The sequence below is a fragment of the Antechinus flavipes genome, chromosome 3 (genome assembly GCF_016432865.1).
Source record: "Antechinus flavipes isolate AdamAnt ecotype Samford, QLD, Australia chromosome 3, AdamAnt_v2, whole genome shotgun sequence".
In the NCBI taxonomy this organism is placed as follows: domain Eukaryota; kingdom Metazoa; phylum Chordata; class Mammalia; order Dasyuromorphia; family Dasyuridae; genus Antechinus; species Antechinus flavipes.
Window position 1 is genome coordinate 38420311 of NC_067400.1, and position 20285 is coordinate 38440595.

A 20285-nucleotide genomic window follows, 5' to 3' on the forward strand; every position below is an offset into this window, starting at 1 on the left:
TTATCTGTCAGGAGAGCAGTCTCATCTGCATCAATGACACACATCATATGGTTCTTTTCACAGGTAGTAGGCCAGTTCACTGTTATTTCTACTTTAAGTCAATTTTGTCTATTCTAGCATAAGATTCCATTCCTGATTTCCTTAAAGCCAGACAGTTGTTGGCTAACAGTTCAGTTTGTCTTTCCCTTAATCATCTGATCATTTTAAGGATCTCTTTAGTAATCTAATTTGCATATATTTTCCACTTTTCATTACTAGATAGAACTTGGAGTTGATGTATTCCACTCCACCACCATTCGGATCTCTTCTGGGGCCCTCATGTTCCTGCCTTGGGGAATGGCAGGGTTCTTCCCCAGAAACTCACCAGCAATCAAAGTTATTTGTAATGGCTCCTGGCAGAACTGTCATAATAAACTACTTGAGGGGACCTGGAGCTCCACAGCCATCATTTCTTCTCTTTAGTTTCTTTTTAACTTGTTAATGCTTTCACGATACATCCATCTTTTTAACAGCCAAGATCTGAAGGACCTGTTTTCATTTTGGATCCTTCTAGTAAATATAAGCCCCTTGAGGATAAGACCAATTTTGTTTTTGCTTTTATATGCCAGATACTTGGCACAAAAGCCAGATTTTATTTATTCAATGAACTGAACTAAACTGACCAAAGTGACTGAATCTATCTAAAAGATAATTTCTTAAAATAATTTTTTACAGTTTGAAGTAAATGAGTCAAATACAAAAGAGAGCAATAAAAGTTAAGGACTAAGCAAGTGATTTACCAAAGCACAATGATCGATGTCTTTATCTCTTTTTTGCATCTGCTCTATTGTATTTTCCCATTGTTTGATAAGTTCTTGTCTTTCAGCGTGAACCCTTTGAAAATCTTTTGCTGCTTTATCTAGCTCAATCTGCAAAATATTAGAACAAAAGCACATTTCTAAGTTTTAAATCTTGTTACAAACAGTATACTCAAGTCAATAAAAAGTCAACTCAACAAGCATTTATAAATTGATAACCGTGCCAGAAATTGGGCTAAGGAGTCGGGGTAGAGAAAGGCAAAAATGGGTTCTGCTCTCAAGGAGAAGAGGAGGAGAGGGAGGAAGAGGAAGAAGAAAAGGAGGAGAAACTAGGAGAGGAAGAGGAGGAGGAGGAGGGGGAAATGGAGAAAAAAGAGGAGGAAAAGGAAGAGAAGAGGAAGAGGAGGAGGAAGAGAGGGAGGAGGAAAGGCAAAAAGGAGGAAGAAGAGAAGGAAGAGAAAAAAAAAAGAAAAGAGGAAAAGGAGGATGAAAAGAGGGAAGAGAAAGAAGAAGAGGAAAAAAAGAAGAGGAAGAGAAGGAAGAGCATTTTACCAAGAGTATCCCAGCTGATGTTCCCAACCACCCTGGAAGCAGGGAGTTCTTATGAGGCATACATTGTAGTGGGAGCACCAACAAGATGTGCTGGTGACCCCTCCAGCTGTACCAACCTGGGCAGACAGGGTCTCAGTAAGTTCATTATCGAGTGCCTTTTGTTTCTCATTGCACTCTAACGTAAGCCTCTCGATTTGTAGGATTAGGGCCTGCATACACAAATGGGAACAATCAATCATTCACTGCCTAAAAACTCAGATCTTCGGTCCCATGAAGTATCATGTAGTACATTTATTGAGAATAACAAAAACTAAAGATAGATGGATATTCTCACCCTAAATATATTTTCTCTAAATGACAAAACTAATGACAAAACTGTACACAGAATGTGGCCCAAGGAAATAATTTCTACACCAGTGAGAATTCATTTTTTCTCTGTTAAAATACATTTTAGTTCTGTCACATCATTTTTGTTCATTCTTTTCTCAAGAAAAAGCATTTGTGATCTATAGGTGAAAGTTTTCTTTGAACTAAGAGGCCTTCTTATTCATGAACTAGGTTTTCCTCCATATTTCTCACTATCTTTCCCTATGTCCAACTTTACATTGAAGTCCCCAAGTTTCAGAATATATATGTTGTCTTAATTTGGATAGTCTTAGCCAATTCATCATAGAATTTCTCTACCCCCTCAGATTCTGCACAGATCACTTCCAGAATGCCAGAATCTCTGGATAAAAGGGATCTCAGCAACCATCCAGTGTAATCTATACTCAAAAAAAAAAATCCCTATTTTGAGGGTAGCAAGGTGGCAGAGTGAATAGAATACCAGGCTTGGAGCCAAGAAGCTTCATCTTCCTGAGTTCAAATTTGGCCTCAGACACTTACTAGCTGTGTGACCCTGGACCAGTCCCTTCACCCTGTCTGCCTCAGCTTCCTTGTCTGTGAAATGGGCTGGAGAAGCAAATGGTGAACAACCCAGCCAAGAAAATCCCAGTGGGGTCAGGAAGAGTATACATGAGTGAACAAGAAACAACAAGTTCTGAGACATCAAACAGAAGGTTTCTCCTCCAGAGGAGGGAATCCCCTGTGTCTTGGCAGCCCATGCCATTCTCAGAATTCTGGTTGTGAAGACTTATGTTTTGGCAATGTCAAGACACCACCAGTAGCTGCCTTCTGGGGCCCCTTCCATGTGGCGGAGTTTCAGATCCCCGAAGTCGGCTGTCATCCCTATTCCTCCCAGTCACCTCCGGGGATGCTCTGGCTTATCGGCCATCCTCCAATGACATCGCCAGGCCATGTCCGGGAGCAGCCTGTTGGTCGCCTCCCCTCCCCATGTCGCCCAAGCCTGTGTTAGCTCTGGGGGCTGCTCCCCCACCTGCCGACTCGTGACAAACTTGACGTGACCGAAGCCCCATCTCTGTTGGACCAGCCACTCCTCCCTTATTTTGTGCTTGTGAACCCCAAGCGCAGGACATCACCTGCTAGATCTGACCCCAGCCTCTGAACTTCCCCTCAGCCCTCAGTGAGTAGGCTGTCCTTCCAGAGCTACATTAGCAGCAAATCTGACAAAGAAGGCCACCAAGGCCTGTGTCCACATTGCTGATCCAGGTGTTAAATGGCCCAGGGGGCTTCGATGGTCCGGAACCTGCACCTGCATTCATGATGGCCACACTGTGACTATTTTCTATAATTACTTCAATTCAAGACAACCATTTCACAAAATTATGTTTCTTGTTGCCTTTCTTTATATCATAAAACCAGTGCCACTAACTCCTTCATGACAAGCTACGAACCATGCTCTGTAGTCCTAGTGCTCTTGATCTTTCTTCCCACTTCCATCGCTACCGAGGCGAGGGGCCAAGGCACAGGACTGAGGCCATTCAGCCAACCTACTGGCGATGAGCTGCTTTATACCTAGGCTGGACCTTGGAAAACAAGTCTAGTCATGATAGTTCAAGAAAAGGAGTTATCCACAGAAGCTCTTCTGGTTGGTTTCACTATTGATTTCCAGTTATATTAACTTCCATTTTGAAGGTTTGTTAAAAAACTATTATCAAAACAGCTTCTTTGAGCAATTTTATTATTTTTCAATTAGCCCAGCTATACAATTAAATTGGACAGTACTATTTCACTCAAAATTTTAAAATAGTAAAATTAGTACTATCTGAAAAACTGGTGGCAGTTCTGATTTCAAAACAGCAGTGTTATGTTTAAACTAATTGTAAACAAGCACTGTTAATGTCTGTAAATGTCCCAGCTACGAAATTTCCTGTTTTCCTGAATATTTCTTATTGGCTTTATCTAAATACTGATTAAATAGATTCTCATTTTCTAACTACTACTAGAGACAAAACATTTAAGGGTACATAAAAATGACTTTTGATAATTACCTTAATTTTGCTGTCATCCTGTTGTGTGTACTTTTGGAGGGCAAATGCGTCACTGTCTTTATGAGCTGATTCCTCTAACCAAGCCTCCAGAGCTTGCTGATCCCAGTTCATCTGACTCCTTAAATACTCCAGTTTTTGAGAGGTCCTAAATACGTCATTCTAATTCCCCCCAAATTAAAATGAAATGTGTTAATTTCACCAAAAAAAAAGCTGAATTAAGAAGCTCTCAAAATATCTCTATTTGGTAATAGATACATATATACACATGTATTTAAATATCTCTGTTATTAGATATACACACAGAAAGTTATCAATAAGAAAAAAACTCCAAAAGAGTTATAGTATCACTTTTTTTGATAACTAAGAATTGAAAATAAAGTAGTTGCCCATCAATTGGGGAACGGCTAAACAAATTGTGGTTCCTGAATATAATGGAATACTTCTATTCTATAAGAACTGATGATATATACATGATGAATACAAATAAATCTGGAAAGATTGTGTAGAGTGAAGTAAGCAGAACCAAGAATAATATACATGACTGCAATAATGTAAATGGAAAGAATCCTACACCAACAAATCAAAAGTAAATGTAACAAAATCATAAAGATCAAATGGGACTTGACTGAAGAGCTATGAGAAGACACCCCCAATCCCCCCCTTTGTAAAGAGGGGACGTTCATATATGTTGCAATATTGTATATACTTTAGGATTTTTTCGATATATTAAAAGGAGGTACTGATTCTTTTTCCTCTCTAAAAATACTATTTGTTAAATAAGATGGCTTTCTAAGAGAGGAGAGGAAGAAATAGAAAATATCAATAAAAACCTATTTTAAAAAATTTATTTTAAATTTCAATAGGAAAAAGGGGAGGAAGAAAGGTAGAAAGAAAAGAGAAGAGAGAGTGAAAAGAGAGAGAGAGAGGGAGAGAGAGAAAGAGAGAGAACACAATGTTCCTGCTTCTCTTCAGAGTATAATCTTCTATGCTTAGTTTCAGAGAACTGTTTTGTCATGTCTTTGCTGTTCACAAAAAAAAAAAAAAAAAAAAAAAAATGCAAAAAAACTTCTTCCATTGGGAAAATGAGTATTGGTTCATTTTGTTTGCAAAGATTAGGATAAAGATCTTAACAGTAAATTATCAACAGAATAAAATGTTAAATAAGATTAGACCACATACTTCCCTTTCAGCTTTCTTTTCTCTCAATGAAGTCATTTCTTTTTCCATTCGATTTAACTCAGCACCCACTCGTCCTATTTCTCTCATAGCAACAGCCTTTAAGTGTTTTTCTGTTTCAATCTCATTTTTTCTGGCTCTGAGAAGAGACTGTGGAATAAAATAATTTGTAATAATATCTAAGAATTGCTGACCAACTCCTTATCACTCTCAATTCTGTTCCAGCTCAGACTTTGTCATTAGGGATCATTTGAGCATTACCCAATCAGCCATGTGGTCTTTTACCTCTGAAGCAAAACCACAAGGAAATATAGATGGCCAGAATTTTCTACCGTTGTATTGGTCAAGAAGCAACATGTTGTGGTGGGGAGGAGGCCAGAGTGAGATCCAAAGTCACACATTTTGTGACATAAAGTCAGTATTCCCTACAATTCCCTAAGCCTCTAAGCTGCGTTCAATATTGGACTCAGAAGTTTCCTCAACAGGAGCTTCCAACATTAACAAAATCACAGTTCTAGACCAAAAACTCTGGTCAAGAGCAAACTAAAAAAATTAAAAAACCAGACTGAAATTCACAAGTCATAAATGACTGATTTAAAATAAAATTTCCCTGCTCTACACTTCCCCTAACCCAATTCTGGAAAGTTCTTCCACAAAAGCACATTTAAAGGAGTTCTGACCAGACAGACTCATCTGGTGAAGAGCCACAAGGTCCAAGATGGCATCTTCTTGACCTCTGAGTCAGCCAGTCTCCAATGGCCCCACTCCCGGGTCAGCCTGCTCTCCCCAACCCCTTTAAATGCCAGTGATCTGTGGCAATGGCTCAGACCACTCGGACACTGGCCCCAGTTTCCATGACCCTGGTTCAATAATGGCGCTCATGTTTCTTGGTGATTCTCGCCCCAAACCTGTTTTCTTACCTTTTGTCACAACCAGGTACACCCAGGGACTTTCCTAGAGATACTCCCCCTCCCCCATAGACACTCTGTAGACCCCAGATCCATGCCGAAGACCTGAGCTCCTCCAGCAGGGGAGGGACTGTGAAGATCAAGTAGAAAACCAAGGATAAAGAGCTGAAATGCTCTCCCAGGTTCCCAGAGCCAGGAAGCGTCTGAGGCAGGACTTTCCAGAACCAAACCTATGGGCTACGTGCTATATCACACCGCCTCCTTCCCTCTTGGCTGACTCAATATGAAGACTGCTGCAATCACCAGCAAAGAGGAAGAGGGAGGTGAGTGAAGTGGGAGGAACCGGGGGCATCAATGGACACTAGTTCTCCTTCAGGAGCACAGAACAGTGGAAAGCGCCCTGGCCTTGGGGGCCAAGGTCCTAAGTTCAAAACTCACTTCTGCTAACTTAGCTCAAATCACTGCCCCAGGGACCCAGGGTCTGGCAGGCAGTTGGTCTGCCAGAGAAGAAAAGTATCCTGGGGGAGATCCAGAAAGATTTTGTAAAAATAAGAACATCACCAAACCCAAGATAACCACTGAGGGAGCTGGACAATAGCCAGGGCAGGCAGGGTCCAGCAGTGGGAGCTCACTTACCTGAGTGAACGAAAACTCCTGATTGACATTTTTTAAATGAGCCTTCATGGCATTAATTCTCTCCTCAAAGTCAAAAAGCTGATCTTGCAGAGTTGTTTTCTCATTGTACATCTTCATCAGCTGTAAGCAAAGGTCATGATCAGAAGGAATCCCTCTTACTTTAGAACCACAAAGACTCAGATCTCAGGAAGACCCAAAAGTTCTTTCTACATTTGGACTTCTAGAACTCATTCTTTTTGTTATTAGTATTTTAGGCAGAACTATGTGATTTTACAACAAGTGGGGAAAAACCAAGGTAGCAGATAGAAGGATAGAAATCAATTACACATATATAGGACTCAGAGTATCCTTTGCTAACATGTATTTTTCTCAGGGAAAAACTCACTCTCAAATACTAAAAGAAAAAATCATTCCCAAATGAAACTACATAAGGATTTTCAGTAAGGAAGGTAAATCTAAAGTCACTTTCAGCCACAGAAGAAACTCAGTAAATTCCTATAACAGGATGTTAGTTCAAGTTTCTCCTTCCTCCCCTCCAGTTCAAAGACAAGATTATATATGGGATGCAGCAAGCAGAAGAGGACAATCAAACATTTACAGTACGCTGACAACTTGTTTCTGAATCTATTCTAAGTCACTAGAAACAAGGTTGGAGGAAAGTATTTGAGAAAGGAAGTTTGCATCATTTGATTTTTTTTACCAAAAAAAAATGTCCTCAGAAAATGGTTTGACACTTCCCCAAGTTCCCGCTCAATTCTGGGGGACACTAAAAATTATACTTCCTCTTATCATATTACTGTGATGATCAAGCTTAGACTGTGATGATCAAGCTTAGCTCCAAGAGATGAGAAAATACACCTGTCTCAATTCCTTGCTTAGGAGTTATGACTGTAGAGCATGTGCTATGAATCCTGATTAAGTTTTACTAAACTGTTCTCTGTCTCCATCTCTGTCTCTCTCGTCTCTATCTCTGTCTCTGTCTCTTTCCCCCATCTCCCTACTTCATTCTCTCTGCCTCTCATCTCTTTCTCTTCATGCTGTCTTTCTCTTTCTGTCTCTTCTCTCTCCTCTCTCTTTCTGTGTCTCTGTCTCTTTCTCTCCTGTCTCTGTGTCTCTCTCTGTATCTTCTCTCCCTCTATATCTGTGTCTGTCTCTGTCTTTTTGTGTGTTTGTGTGTGTGTCTCCTTTCTCTGTATCTCTCTCTCTGTCTCTCTCCCTGCCAGTCTCCCTCCTTCCTTCCCTACCTCCCTGTCTCCCTTCTCTTTCTCTCTGTCTCTCCATTCTCTATATGTCTCTCCTTTCTCTCTGTATCTCTCTTCTCTCTCTGTCTCTCCATCCTCTCTCTCTCTCTTGGTCTCAGTTTCTCTCTTCTGTATCTCTCTGCCTCTATCTCTGTCTCTCTCTTTCTATCTCTCCATTCTCTATGTGTCTCTCCTTTCTCTCTGTATCTCTCTTCTCTGTCTCTCTGTCCTGTCTATCTCTCTTGGTCTCAGTTTCTCTCTTCTGTCTCTCTCTGCCTCTATCTCTGTCTCTCTCTCTCTTTCTCTCTCTCTCACACACAATACATACACACGCATATCTCTATCAAAAGGGATGGCTGACTGGAGAAGGCAAAAGATACAAATAAACTTGGAAATGAAGGTTGTATGAAAAGCATCAGTTTAAAAACTGCAAGTTTTTCCCTAGAGTTCTTCCAACTTTTCCCCTTCCCCCAGTTTTTAGACCCTTCTTCATTCTGGTCCCCTATATTGTCACTAACTCATATCTTTCTCAGGGAACACAAAATCAGAAATGAAATCAATCCTGAAGATTGTGTATGTAACTACAGAGAAAACAGGTGCAAAAGAAGTATCTAAATGCAAGACATTTGGGCAGGGACAGAACAAGGTGGTAAAAAAAGGTGGTGTGGAAGGAAGCCAGGGATTCTCTAGCTCACACTAGGATGGGACAAGCAGAGAAAAGGGCATCATTAAACAGGAAGTGAGATCAAGTACATTACAGCCTTTATATTCAGTGAATGTTCCCTGGCCCAGAAAGCATTTATGGAGTCTGATATAAGAAGCATTTTTGGTTACTTCAGAAGGGTCTGTTCACACTAAACAAATATGTTCAAGTAAAACTAGACAGTCACTTTCCCCATCACTTCCTTATCATCGGTTTTCTGGAACTGATGTTTTTTTAACTAAAAAAAATAGAACTTTCTAGTTCATTCCCATTAAGTTTATTTTATTGATTTGTTATAAATCTAAGCATTAGGAGGCTTCCCCAGCTTCCTAACATCAAGCCTAACTTAGTCTAGCTCCTGGTTCTGCCCTCTGCTGTTCCTATTCCTAAAACTGATCTCCCAAAGTTAATCGCACCTGCCATCTTCTACAAAGTTCTCTTTTATCTCTCTCTGTCTATACTTACATAGGAACTACCCACAGTGGTAACAAACTGAAAGAGAAATAGATTCCTTGTGGGTGCACATCGCCTTAGAAAACCACAACGTTCCCGTTAGCGTGTAATCATTTTAATATTTAATTAGTAGTTTTATTCATTTTGTCAAACATGTCTCAGTTGCATTTTAATCTGGTTTCGGGGCCAACTCGAGAGTTTTGCAGCTGTCGCGGAGGTGGACACCGGTGAATCACAGACGGCGCGGGATTTGGCGGGTACAAGTGCACCTTGGGACTGATCATCTCCCAGGGCACGAGGGGGGGCACTCGAGTGGGGAACAAGGTCCCAAACTTTCCCGTTAAAGAGCTCTCTATCCCGAGGGTCCAGCCCGTGCCCCCCGCGGGCGCACGTGCCGTTACCAGGGAGCACGGAAACTCATCTAGAGCTGTGGAACAAACACGGAGACAGACAAAAACTAAACTACAGCTGCTCTCCGTTCTCCCGGGAAGGCGGACTGATTCGAATGCTCCTAGGATTGGCTGGTTCGATATTTAAAAGGCTGTAAGGAGACAGGCAGCCACGCTCCCATCCCCTGCCCCCGTCTCCCGCTCCGACCTCGGACTCCTGCCCCAGGACGCTGGTCCCCGGCCCCAGGATCCGCATCCTCGCCCCCCTGGGGCGCTCAGACCTTAACCCCACGGCCTCCCACCCTTGGCACTTCGTCCAGTTCCGGGACCTCGAGTTCCCAGACCCCCCGACTCTCTATTGCAGACCTCAGACACAGGACTTCTACACCCCCATTCCTTCATTCTCCCAACCTCAGGCTCCAGGCGCTTAACTCCTGACCCCAGGACTTCTGACCTCGGCCCTCAGGCTCCCTCTACCCTCTGACCCCTAACTTGAGTCCATGGGCTCAGTACGCGTGACCTCAGCCCCAGGGTCCCCGACCTCTGCTCCCGCTCACCTTATTCTCAAGCTCCTTGTTAGACTCATCGGCCACGGGGATGGCGAAGCCATCCTCCCACTGCAAATCCGCCAGGAAATCGTTGCTCATGCTGGCGGCGGCGGCGGGAGACCCCAAACAAGTCTATTCAATTCCCCGAAGTCCCAACTCCTCTCTTCGCATACTGCTCAGCAACCCTAGCAACGCCTCGGCGCCCTTGGTTACCAAACAGGAAGTACCTCGGGAGAAAGGAGGGACTTCCGGCAAGCTGGGGTCGGCACCTCAGGCCGAGGACTCTGAAACCTGGAGCCTGATTGGCTGACCCGTTCCCTGTACAGAAGGACGCAGAGACAGCCTGCCCCTTCTGAATCCCAAAGGTTCCAAAACACTGCAGGGCCGGGAAGGAAGGGGCGGAGCCAGCGCCCTGATTGGTGCATCATGGAAGCACGTGCGGCGTGGTTCACCAATGGCTGACCGTATTAAGGCGGCCTGAGCTTATTTTTAGAAACTGCGTGCGTCTATTACCCTAGGCCAGGTTATACGTAGTAACCCGGGGCCGTGAGGCCTGCTTATCTCTTCCTTCCTCTCCTCCCGCCCTCCTCGGAGGCTGCTGACCGCCTCTTTCAGCCGAAACTGCCCGGTCCGAAGGCCTCGGGGCTCTCCTGGTCCCCCTCTTCCTTGGGCCGGCCATGTATCTGGAGGAGGGCAGATTAAACCCACTTCTGCTTGGCGCTGACAGCTCTTCCCCACGCAGCCCCTTCCCAGTCTTCGTCCCCTCCCAACACTCCAGGGCCCGGCCCGGCTGGCCCCCGAGCTCCTGCTCAAGCACGGAACGCCATCTCCCATCGCCCCGCCTTTGCCTAGGCTGTCCCCTCCCCCCACATTATACTAAGGAAAGGTAAAAATGGGTTCATGATTTAGACATAAAAGTTAGTTAGGAGGTCAAGGAATCTTGTCTCTCAGATCTGCGGAGAAGGGAGGAATTTATAGCCAAAGAAAAACTAGAGGACATAATGAAATGCAAAATGCGTCATTTTGATTACATTAAATTAAAAGGGTTTTGCTCAAACAAAACCAATCAGCCAAGATTAAAAGAGAAGCAGAAAGCTGGGAAACATTTTTTTTTTTTTAATAGCCAGTGTTTCTGATAAAGGCCTCATTTCTAAAATATATAGAGAATTGACTCAAATTTATAAGAATACAAGTCATTCCCCGGTTGATAAATGGTTAGAGAATATGAACACACAATTTTCAGATAAAGAAATTAAAACCATTTCTAGTTATATAAAATAATGCTCTAAATCACTCTTGATTAGAGAAATGCAAATTAAAACAATTCTGAAGTACCACTTCACACCTATCAGATTGGCTAAGATGTCAGGAAAAGATAATGATCTATTTTGGAAAGGATATAGGGAAAGTGGGACACTAATGCATTGTTGGTGAATTTGTGAACTGATAAGCCATTATGGAGAACAATTTGGAACTATGCCCAAAAGGCTATAAAACTATTTCTCTCTTTCAATCCAGCGGGTTTGACTTCTGGATTTGTATCCCAAAGAGATCACAAAAGAGGGGAAAGCCCACATATGCCCAAATGTTTGTAGCAGTTCTTTTTGTAGCAAGGAATTGGAAAATGAGTGCCTGCCCATCAATTGGAGGATGGCTGAATAAGTTATGGAATATGACAGAATAGGATTGTTCTATAAGAAACAATCGAGATGATTTCAGAAACGCCTGGAGAGACTTTCATGAACTGATGCTAACTGAAGTGAGTAGACCCAAGAGTGCATTGTACATAGCAGCAAGATTATGTGATGATGCATTCTGATAGACACGGCTCTTTTCAACAATGGGGTAGTTCAGACCAATTCCAAAATACTTGTGATGGAGAGAGCCATTTGCATCCAGAAACTTTTGATCCCAACTTGCATCAAATATGATATTTGCTGATGATCTTATGTAAGATATATAGAGAATTAACACCAGTACATAAGACCAAATGCTATTTCTCCAAAGGATAAGGATTATGTGTATATTAACTTTCTCTTATTTTTCATATTCAACGCTTTGGGACCTCATTTGGGATTTTCTTGACAAAGATAAAGAACTCAACTATTTCCTTCTCAAGCTCATTTTACAGATGAGGAAACTGAGGTAAACAGAGTTAAGTGACTTACCCAGAGTCACAGTTAGTAAATGCCTTAGACCACTTTTGAACTCAGGAGGATGTCTTCCTGACTCCAGACCTAGCACTCTATCCACTGCACCATCTAGTGGCTCTATATATGAATTAACAGTTCTTTAAAAAAAAAAAAAAAAAAATTGCCAAGTTTTAAAAATGTAAATTGCTCCAAATGTTTAAAAATAATAAAAATGCAAAACAAAACATTCTGAAGTTTTGCCTCACATGCAAAAAATTGGGAAAGATATGAAGTAGTTAATATGGGAGGGTAAAGTTGAAAGCTTAATACACTATTGGTGGAAGTATTTGTCTAACCATTCATTATGGAAAGTAATTTGGATTTTTTTTTTAAACTAGAATGACCATGCCCTCTGACACAGCAAAGATCTCATCGTTAGACATTTCTCTCAAGCAAGTCAAAGACAGAAAGAAATATGCATCAAAATATTGAAGCAGCATTTTGGGGGTAATAACTGGAAAAAAGTATATGCTCATCAACTGGGGAAAGAGCTCAACAAATTATAGCATATCACTTATAGAATTTTATAACACAAGAAGAAATGATAATTATGAAGAATTCAGCAAAGCAAGAGCTGAACTAATGCTAAGTGAAGTAAGAAAAAGCAGAAAAACTAATTACAAGAATGACTACAAAGTATAAATAAAAAAGAACAACAAAAACAAAATCTTGAATGCTATGTGATTATAATAACCAAGTGTGACCCTTTAGAAAACTTGAGAAAATGTACCTTCTTTTCTTCTTTGAAAAAGCAGGGGACTATGGGTGTGAAATATTGCATACTGTCAGATGAATAGGATTCATATGCTAGTTGATTTTGCTGAACTACATTTTTTAAAATTCCTCTTTAAATCTTTGTTACAAGAGATAGCTCCAAGTATAGAAGAGGAGGAAAGGGTAGATTTGGAAATGAGGTTGATGTTAAAAAAAAAAAACTAAACATGAATTTCTAAAAAAAAAAAAATTATAAATGGGAGAGTATTCCAGGAAAAGGAAATGATATCAACAAAATTTATGAAAGAGACAAAATGGAAAGTGTGAAATAGAGGGAACAGCCAAGTGGCACAGTGGATAAAATGGAGACCAAAAGACCTGAGTTCACATCTTCTCTCATAGAAGTATTACTTTGGGATATTTGAGTTAAATCAACTTCTCTCAGCCTGTTTCCTCAAAAGTCTGTAAAATGAGAAGGTTGGACTCCACTGCCTCTAAGAATCCTTTCAATTATAAATCTATAATTCCATGAGCAGTTTGTGTTTACTGTAGTTCTTGAGATAAAGATCAAAATGAGATAAAGATTAAAAATAAAATGGCATCATATAGTGTAGAAAATAAATGCCAAAAGAGAGTTTAAAATTTAATCACGAGGCATCAGAGTTCATAGAGAGCACAGAAGCAAACTCTGTCATTTTACATATTTAGAAAACCTGGGACATAGAGATGTTTAAGTGAGCTGACCAAGGTCAAACAGTTAATAAGGGTCTGAGATCAAGGGACCACCTTGGTGAAATTTGTTTTATTGCTGTGTTTGTATCCCTATTCTCAGACGGAGTACCTAGTATCTAATAGCTGGGTTTATAAATGTTTATTGAATGATATTGAGCCGAATAGTAATGAGTCCAAACATATATAAAGGCAGATTGGAAGAAGGAGAGAAAAGTGAGACTTATTGTTAAGGTATTGTAATAATCAAGGAGACTAGTAATGAACATCTATTTTAGGATGATGATAAAGGGAAGAGATACAATATTCCAAAAGACAAAAGAGATAAACTTATATACCTTGCAAAACTGGGGAATATTAAGAGGAAGTAATGGACCTTTAATGGTACAGAACATTTTTAACTGTTTCTGATGAAAAGACTAGAACTGAACAGACATTTTGAAATGAAAATACAATAATCAAGAGACACTCAGAAAAGCAAATTTATTTGAGCAACTGGAAGGGGCTTATAATGATATAATACTAATACCCTAATAGAGGGGAAAGAAAACAGTGTCCCTTCAGAAGTTTAATCTCTGCAAAAGGTATTGAGGGAGTAAAAAAAGAAAAGTAAAGGTTTTAGGGGGCAGATTCGTTCTTTTCCAAGGGTCTGAATGGGATTAAAGATAACGGAGGGTAAAAAGAATACACTGGTGTAAAGAAGGAAGAATCATGTCAGACCTTGCTATTTCTCATAATTAGGTGCAATAATAAGAATATACAAAATGAAGATAGAGTGTGTATGAGAGGTAACTCTCTTTCTGAAATGAACAAAGGAGAATTAAACACACGCACTCACAGAGAATTTGGTATAGAAATGCCTCAAACTCAACAGGGAAACCAGTTGGTGATAGGCAGGATGAGGCTAATGGGGAAGACAATACCAGAAAGGAAACAACTTCAAAAAAATCCTTTGAGGACGTCAAAGACAAAAATGGAAAAGAGAAGGGAAGAACTAGAACTTAAAGAGGTATGAAATACTAACTCCTTGACACTTTGGGGTATGGCTGAATACACTATTGTATAGCAATGTAATGGAATATTATTGTGCTAAAACAGAGAACTAAAACAAGAACAATAATACTGTAAAGAAAAACAACTTTGAAAGACTCATGAACTGACCAATGTAACAGCCAACTTCGTTTCCAAAGGACCTCAGATGAAATAATTTCTCTATCTCCTGATAAAGAGACAAAGGTTCCCTATAGAGAAAGAGACATGCTTTTGGACATGGATACAGCACGAATTAACTTTGTTTATGTTTATTTTTTACAAGATTGTTGTTCTCTGAAGGAAACCTGGTTTTAAAAATAAAAGGTAACAAAGTTCAGAAGGAAGCACAGAGAAGCAGGATAGTTTTGAAAGTAATGTGGAATTATTAGAAACTTTTTGTAAAAATAAGTAGTAGGAGAGGGAAATTCAGTTTTATATACTACAATCTCTTTGTGTTCTACTATGAATATAGAAATGTTCTTTTCTGTGTTTAAGTTTGGAATAAAAAATAAAATAAAAATAAATTAATGACACTCGCCCCATCTTACCCCACCACCACCACCACCCTCATAAAGAAAAGGGAAAAAGGAGGAGAAGAGATTTTTGAGAAGGTCGAAGCGAGGAAGTGGGCATTCTAGGCATGGAGAATCAGCTTGCAAAGATATGGAAACAGGCGATGGGATGTATGGAGGCGTATAGAGGAAGAATAAAATCTTCAAGTCTCCATCCAAGATTTATTAGAATTGTGCCCCAGCTGCGTAATCCCAGCTGAATGCTTTCAGGTCTAATTTCTAGAAATAGTGTCAAAACGTTCCCTGTGATCATGAGATACTCAGTCACAAATAACTATGGCAGACATGACCTGTTCACTCTCTTCCTCCAAAGCCAATGGGCTGTTAGGAAGTAGACTTAACTTTAGCCGGCCCAGCTGTCACTGAGGCTGAAATTGAGGCACAGAAAAGTGTCACGGAAATTACTCGCTGAACTCTAAATAAAGCAATGCATGATTAGAGTCATAGAGTCGTTGATCATTAGGCCTGGAAGGAAACTATAATAAGCACAGATGCTGATGGCTTCATGCCTCCACTGTGGGAAACCCATTTCTCCCTGAAAAAATCCTCCTTTGAATGTATACGGGTTGTGGAGACCCAGCAAATAAACAATAAGCTAGGTGTCTAATTGATGAAGAGAAGGAGTTTGGAGTAAGATAGTTTTGGGGAAAGACTACAGTGCTTTTACTGGTCCTGAGTCAATTCACTTCTATTCAATGCAACAAGCATTTTTAAGTCCCAGTGCTCCAGATCTGTACTAGATATAGACAAAACTTAGACAATCTCTGCTTTTATAGGAGGTTATTGTAGTAGTATGGGTGAATAGTAATATGGGCTGGAACTAAGGTAGATGTTGTATGAGTGGAGAAAAGTAGACAGTTACAAGCAATGGAGACAGAATCAGAGATACAACTGATTAAAAAAAATTCACAAATTTATGACAGAAAAGCCTTATTTTCATTGCCTGTTATTTACCTGAATGTTCAGAAATCTTAGCTGAGCACAAGCTCAATAAACTAATAGTGTGACATGATTGTCTTTAAAAAAAAAATCCATCTTAAGCTACATTAAGAGAAGTGCATGTTCAGAAAGAAAGTCCAATCCCACTCTACATGGAGTATTGGGTTGTGTTTGGGACATCAGTCTGCAAAGGTAACAAGTGGAAGAGAATTCAGGAGGGAAACTGACAAGAGCCTTGAAACAGTTGATATTTGTCATGAAGATGGGGAGACGAGAGATGTGGGGATAGGAAGAATGGGAGGAGAAGTGAACCATGATGGCTATATTCATTTATTTAAAGTTATCACATGAAGAAAGATTCCTCCAGCATCACTCCAGAGAAAGTGGATGCTAACTCAAGGACAGAAGTCAGAATTATATGGGAATTATATTGAGTCTCAATCTTACAAAAACAAAAGAAATAAAGTTCAAGCCCAGATCTGATGACTCTAAATCAAATATTTCTCCAGTCTCTCTGAATGCCTTCTCCAAGAGATAGGTATTCCATTGTCAAGGTGATGAAAAAAACATGGTGGCGAAAACAATTGATTTGGAGTCTATAAGTCTGAACAAAAAGCTCATCTCACTTGTGTCAGTAATACTCCTGTTACAAAGAATGTCTTCCTCCTTTTACCAAGGAGACCAAATAGGAAAGAGGGAATATGGGTAATGGGTGATGTTTTTCTATGCAAGCAACACCAAAAATTCATATAAAAGACCTTCTTGTCTCTATCTGGAGAGATTGGTGCTGCCCTCAAATCAAGAAGTCTTACATTCAAGTTTTTTGATACCCACTGGCTATGTAAAACTAGGCAAGTCACTTAACTTACTGCCTAAAACATGAGACCTCAATAACTCCTTCCCCTCCCCAACATAAAAATAATCCATTAGATTGATGCCGATGCTGTCTAATAGGAAAAGCTGGTGGATAAGTAAGCTCTAATTTTTAAAAAGAATGCTCGGCTTTTGGAGATAAGCAGGTTTAAAAAAAAAAAGCTGAGAATCTTCTGGGAGAAAATCCCAGACCTCTCTGCACATTAGCCAAGGAGCATATTTACCCAATATAAAATATCCTTCAAATCCTATAGAATGAACTAGACCACTTAGAAAAAGCCAGCCCCAATGGTTTCCCGCCCTTATTTTGGAAAGGTTATTTCATTTTTATTTTTTTCCAATTACATGTGAAAATAATTTTTAACATTTGCCCTTAAAACTTTGAGTTTCAAATTCTTTCCCTTCTTTTCTCCCTACTCCACTGAAAAGGCAAGCAATTTGAATAGGTTATAGTCATGCAAAATATTTCCATATTAGTCCTGTCGTGAAAGAAAACATAGACCCCCAAGAAAATCCTAAAGAAAAATAAAATAAAAATATATATATTTCAATCTGAAGTCAGAAACCATCGATTTTTTGTGTGAGGATGGATAGCATTTTTCATCATAAATCCAGAGTAGTCTTGGATCATTGTATTGCCGAGAATAGCTAAGTCATTCCCAACTGAACATCTTACAAAATTGCTATTACTTTGTACCCACTACATTTCCCTTTGCATCATGGCTCCCCACTCTAGACCAGGGAAGATGGAAGGTTTCTTTCCCTGCATCCATCCGAAGCACAATCATCCAGCAGATGGTGCTGTGTGTCTATCTAGGTCAAGAACCAGTAATGGAAGCTTTCCACCAGAGCCCTCGTCAAGGTCTCCTATTATAATGAAGATCATTATTCCCGTGTTCCAAGCCAAATCTCAGGATGAGGCATTAGAGACATACTTGAGGAGAAAACACCCAGAAATAATTGTGGAGTAAATAAGAACATAACCACCTATTGACGAGAATGTTTCCCTGCTCATTCTGGCTCTCCAATGACTGAGCCTCCGAGTTAGATCTATTACCAATTCACAGATGCAAAATTACAGTTGCGTTTGTTTTTCTAAAGCCTGTTAGTTGCTATTGTTGTGGAGCTGTGAAATAATGACAATAATTAACAATGAGAGCGTGAATGCAGAATTCTCCTGAGTTTGATCAACATTTAAGTGATTCGTGCACTTGAAAATCCCTAGATGCATTTTTTTAAAAAATGAAAAGAATTGGGTGAATGTAAATTTTGCAAATAAAGTTTTTTTGAAAAGGAAAGTGATTTGGGTCACAGATTGTTTTGGTTTTATGTATTTACTTTCTTGGGAATGTGGTAAGTGTTCCTGGAAGGTAAGTCCCCTGAAAGCAAATGGAATATGTTATCAGAAGATGGGTTTTAATTACTGTTCTGTCTCTTATTACTGTATTTGTGTGGCTTTGTGCAATAATAAATTAATAACTAGCATTTAATAATAAGTTATTATTATTAACTAGCATCTGTACAGTGCTAAAAGATTTGCAAAGTGTTTTTACAAATATTATCTCATTTGTACATGTATAGCCTGTATCAGGATTATTTGCTGTCTTGGGGAAGGGGAGGGAAAGGTGGGAAGAAGAAAAAACTTGGAACTAAAATCTTACAAAAATGAATGTTGAAAACTATCTTTACATGCAATTGGAAAAAATAAAATACTATAAAATGGAGGGAGATACTATTTTATTTAACTTTCACTGTAGCCTGGAAAATAGATGTTATTTTGATAATAATAATGATAGCTAGCATTTGAATAGTGTTGTAAGATTTGCAAAGCACTTTGACAAACATATTATTTCATTTAATTCCCAGTCCTGAGAAATAGGTGCTATTATTATCTCAATTTAACAAGTAAGGAAAGTGAGGTCAACTAAAGTTAAAGGGATTACCCATGTCACATAGCTAGTAAGCTATTAAGGTAGCTTTTGAATGCAGGTCTTCCTGACTCTTGGTCTAGAGCACCAACTACTTGTACCACCATATTATTTCAGTTCTCTGGCTTTCTATGTCTACAGAATAAGTGTTTTTTCCTAGATAGCCTCTGAGATGTCTTCCAACCCCCAAATCTTTGATACTTCCAACTCCATCTGTTAGGTTTTGCTTTTATATCCCATGCTCTGTCTGACACAGGCCTTAAATAGAGGTACTTAGTAGGAGCTAGAAGCTAGAAGAGTAGGACCTCAGAGATGATCTTCAACCCCTTCAAATTACATATAAGGAAATAGAGATCCAAAGAGGTTACTAAATACTTGTTGAGCTAAATTAAACTGGCCATGTTAACTTATATGTACCTTTTGGAATTGCATTAGACAAGAAGGAAAGATTTAGAAGATCAGAGACTAGGATCTAGGGTCAGTTTTGTTGTGTTGGCCATAGAAATTGGAAGGGACCTTCAACTTCTCTGGTATAGGAAATTCCTGAAAAAGAAACTTTTTGCTTTCTCTTAATTCCATCTGTTGATTATCTCCAATTTATCATCTCTATTGCTACTTGCATTGATATTGATCTCCCTATTAGACTGAGAGGTTCATGGGCAGGGATTACCTTTTGCATTGTTTATATACCAAATGTGCATAGTACATAGTAGGTGATTAATAAATATTCACTGACTGACATCTACCAATGGAGAGGAGTTCTACCAATGGAGATGAACATACACACATACCCACATATGTAATAGTCAAATACATGATAGAAAAGAAAGAGTGTGAACAGCTTCCTAAAGGAAAGAGAGCCCCTATCAATCAGCGATGAGGTAGAACTGGCTTTTAGGCAAGAGCACAGCCAGTGCAAAGGTTCAGGGACAGGAGATAGAGTGTTACCAGTGCAAAACACTTACAACTCTTATCAGAAGCCGGTTTGTCTGAATCTCTAGGGTATATCTAATATCTAATGAGGCTGGAAAGACAAGTTAGGATAGTGTTATATAAGGTTTTAAAATTAATCTGATTCTAGGGGCAGGAAGTCACTTCTGGGCAATTTTTGTCCATGTCCGTCAATACATTCTTAATCTTCAAGGATTTAGTGTTCCTGAAATAGTCATTTATTCAGTCAATAACCACTTATTAACTGACTACTACTTACAAAGAACTAGACTAAAAGTGAAGGGGAAGAGGGAAGGAAAAAAAGGGAAGATAATCCTTTTATATTCATAATAATTAAAACTGGACTGCTATCTAGAGAAGTCCATAACACTGAGCTGAAATAATCACTCTTGCCTCCTCTAGACTGGCAAAATTGGAAAGCATTCTGTTAGTTGCTAGCACAAAGCCTTTGGAAAATGGAAGAGTGCCGCTAATTGGGATTGCTATTGACTTCAAACGGTAACCTACAAATCGGGGCATGTTATTTACAGTATTCATTTACTATATGAAATCTGGATTGAGT

General features: G+C 39.6%; 1 protein-coding gene and 1 long non-coding RNA gene across 2 annotated transcripts in view; one reads left to right on the forward strand and one right to left on the reverse strand.

Moving 5' to 3' along the window:
• The window catches only part of CCDC39 (coiled-coil domain containing 39), a 44116-nt gene extending 34115 nt beyond the window's left edge, over positions 1-10001 (reverse strand). Inside the window, exons 1-6 of the mRNA XM_051983222.1 lie at positions 9803-10001; positions 6460-6579; positions 4919-5065; positions 3740-3898; positions 1466-1558; positions 780-908 (exon numbers count right to left, since the gene is read on the reverse strand). Of these exons, the coding sequence (XP_051839182.1) occupies positions 780-908; positions 1466-1558; positions 3740-3898; positions 4919-5065; positions 6460-6579; positions 9803-9892 (738 nt within the window). The 5' untranslated portion in view covers positions 9893-10001. The remainder of the gene's footprint in view (positions 1-779; positions 909-1465; positions 1559-3739; positions 3899-4918; positions 5066-6459; positions 6580-9802) is intronic.
• A 333-nt stretch (positions 10002-10334) lies between these two features.
• On the forward strand, positions 10335-15107 carry LOC127552907 (uncharacterized). Its single transcript, XR_007951608.1, has 3 exons — positions 10335-10679; positions 11884-11938; positions 12324-15107. It is a non-coding gene; the product is annotated as an uncharacterized LOC127552907 (long non-coding RNA).
• Positions 15108-20285: the final 5178 nt, after the last annotated feature.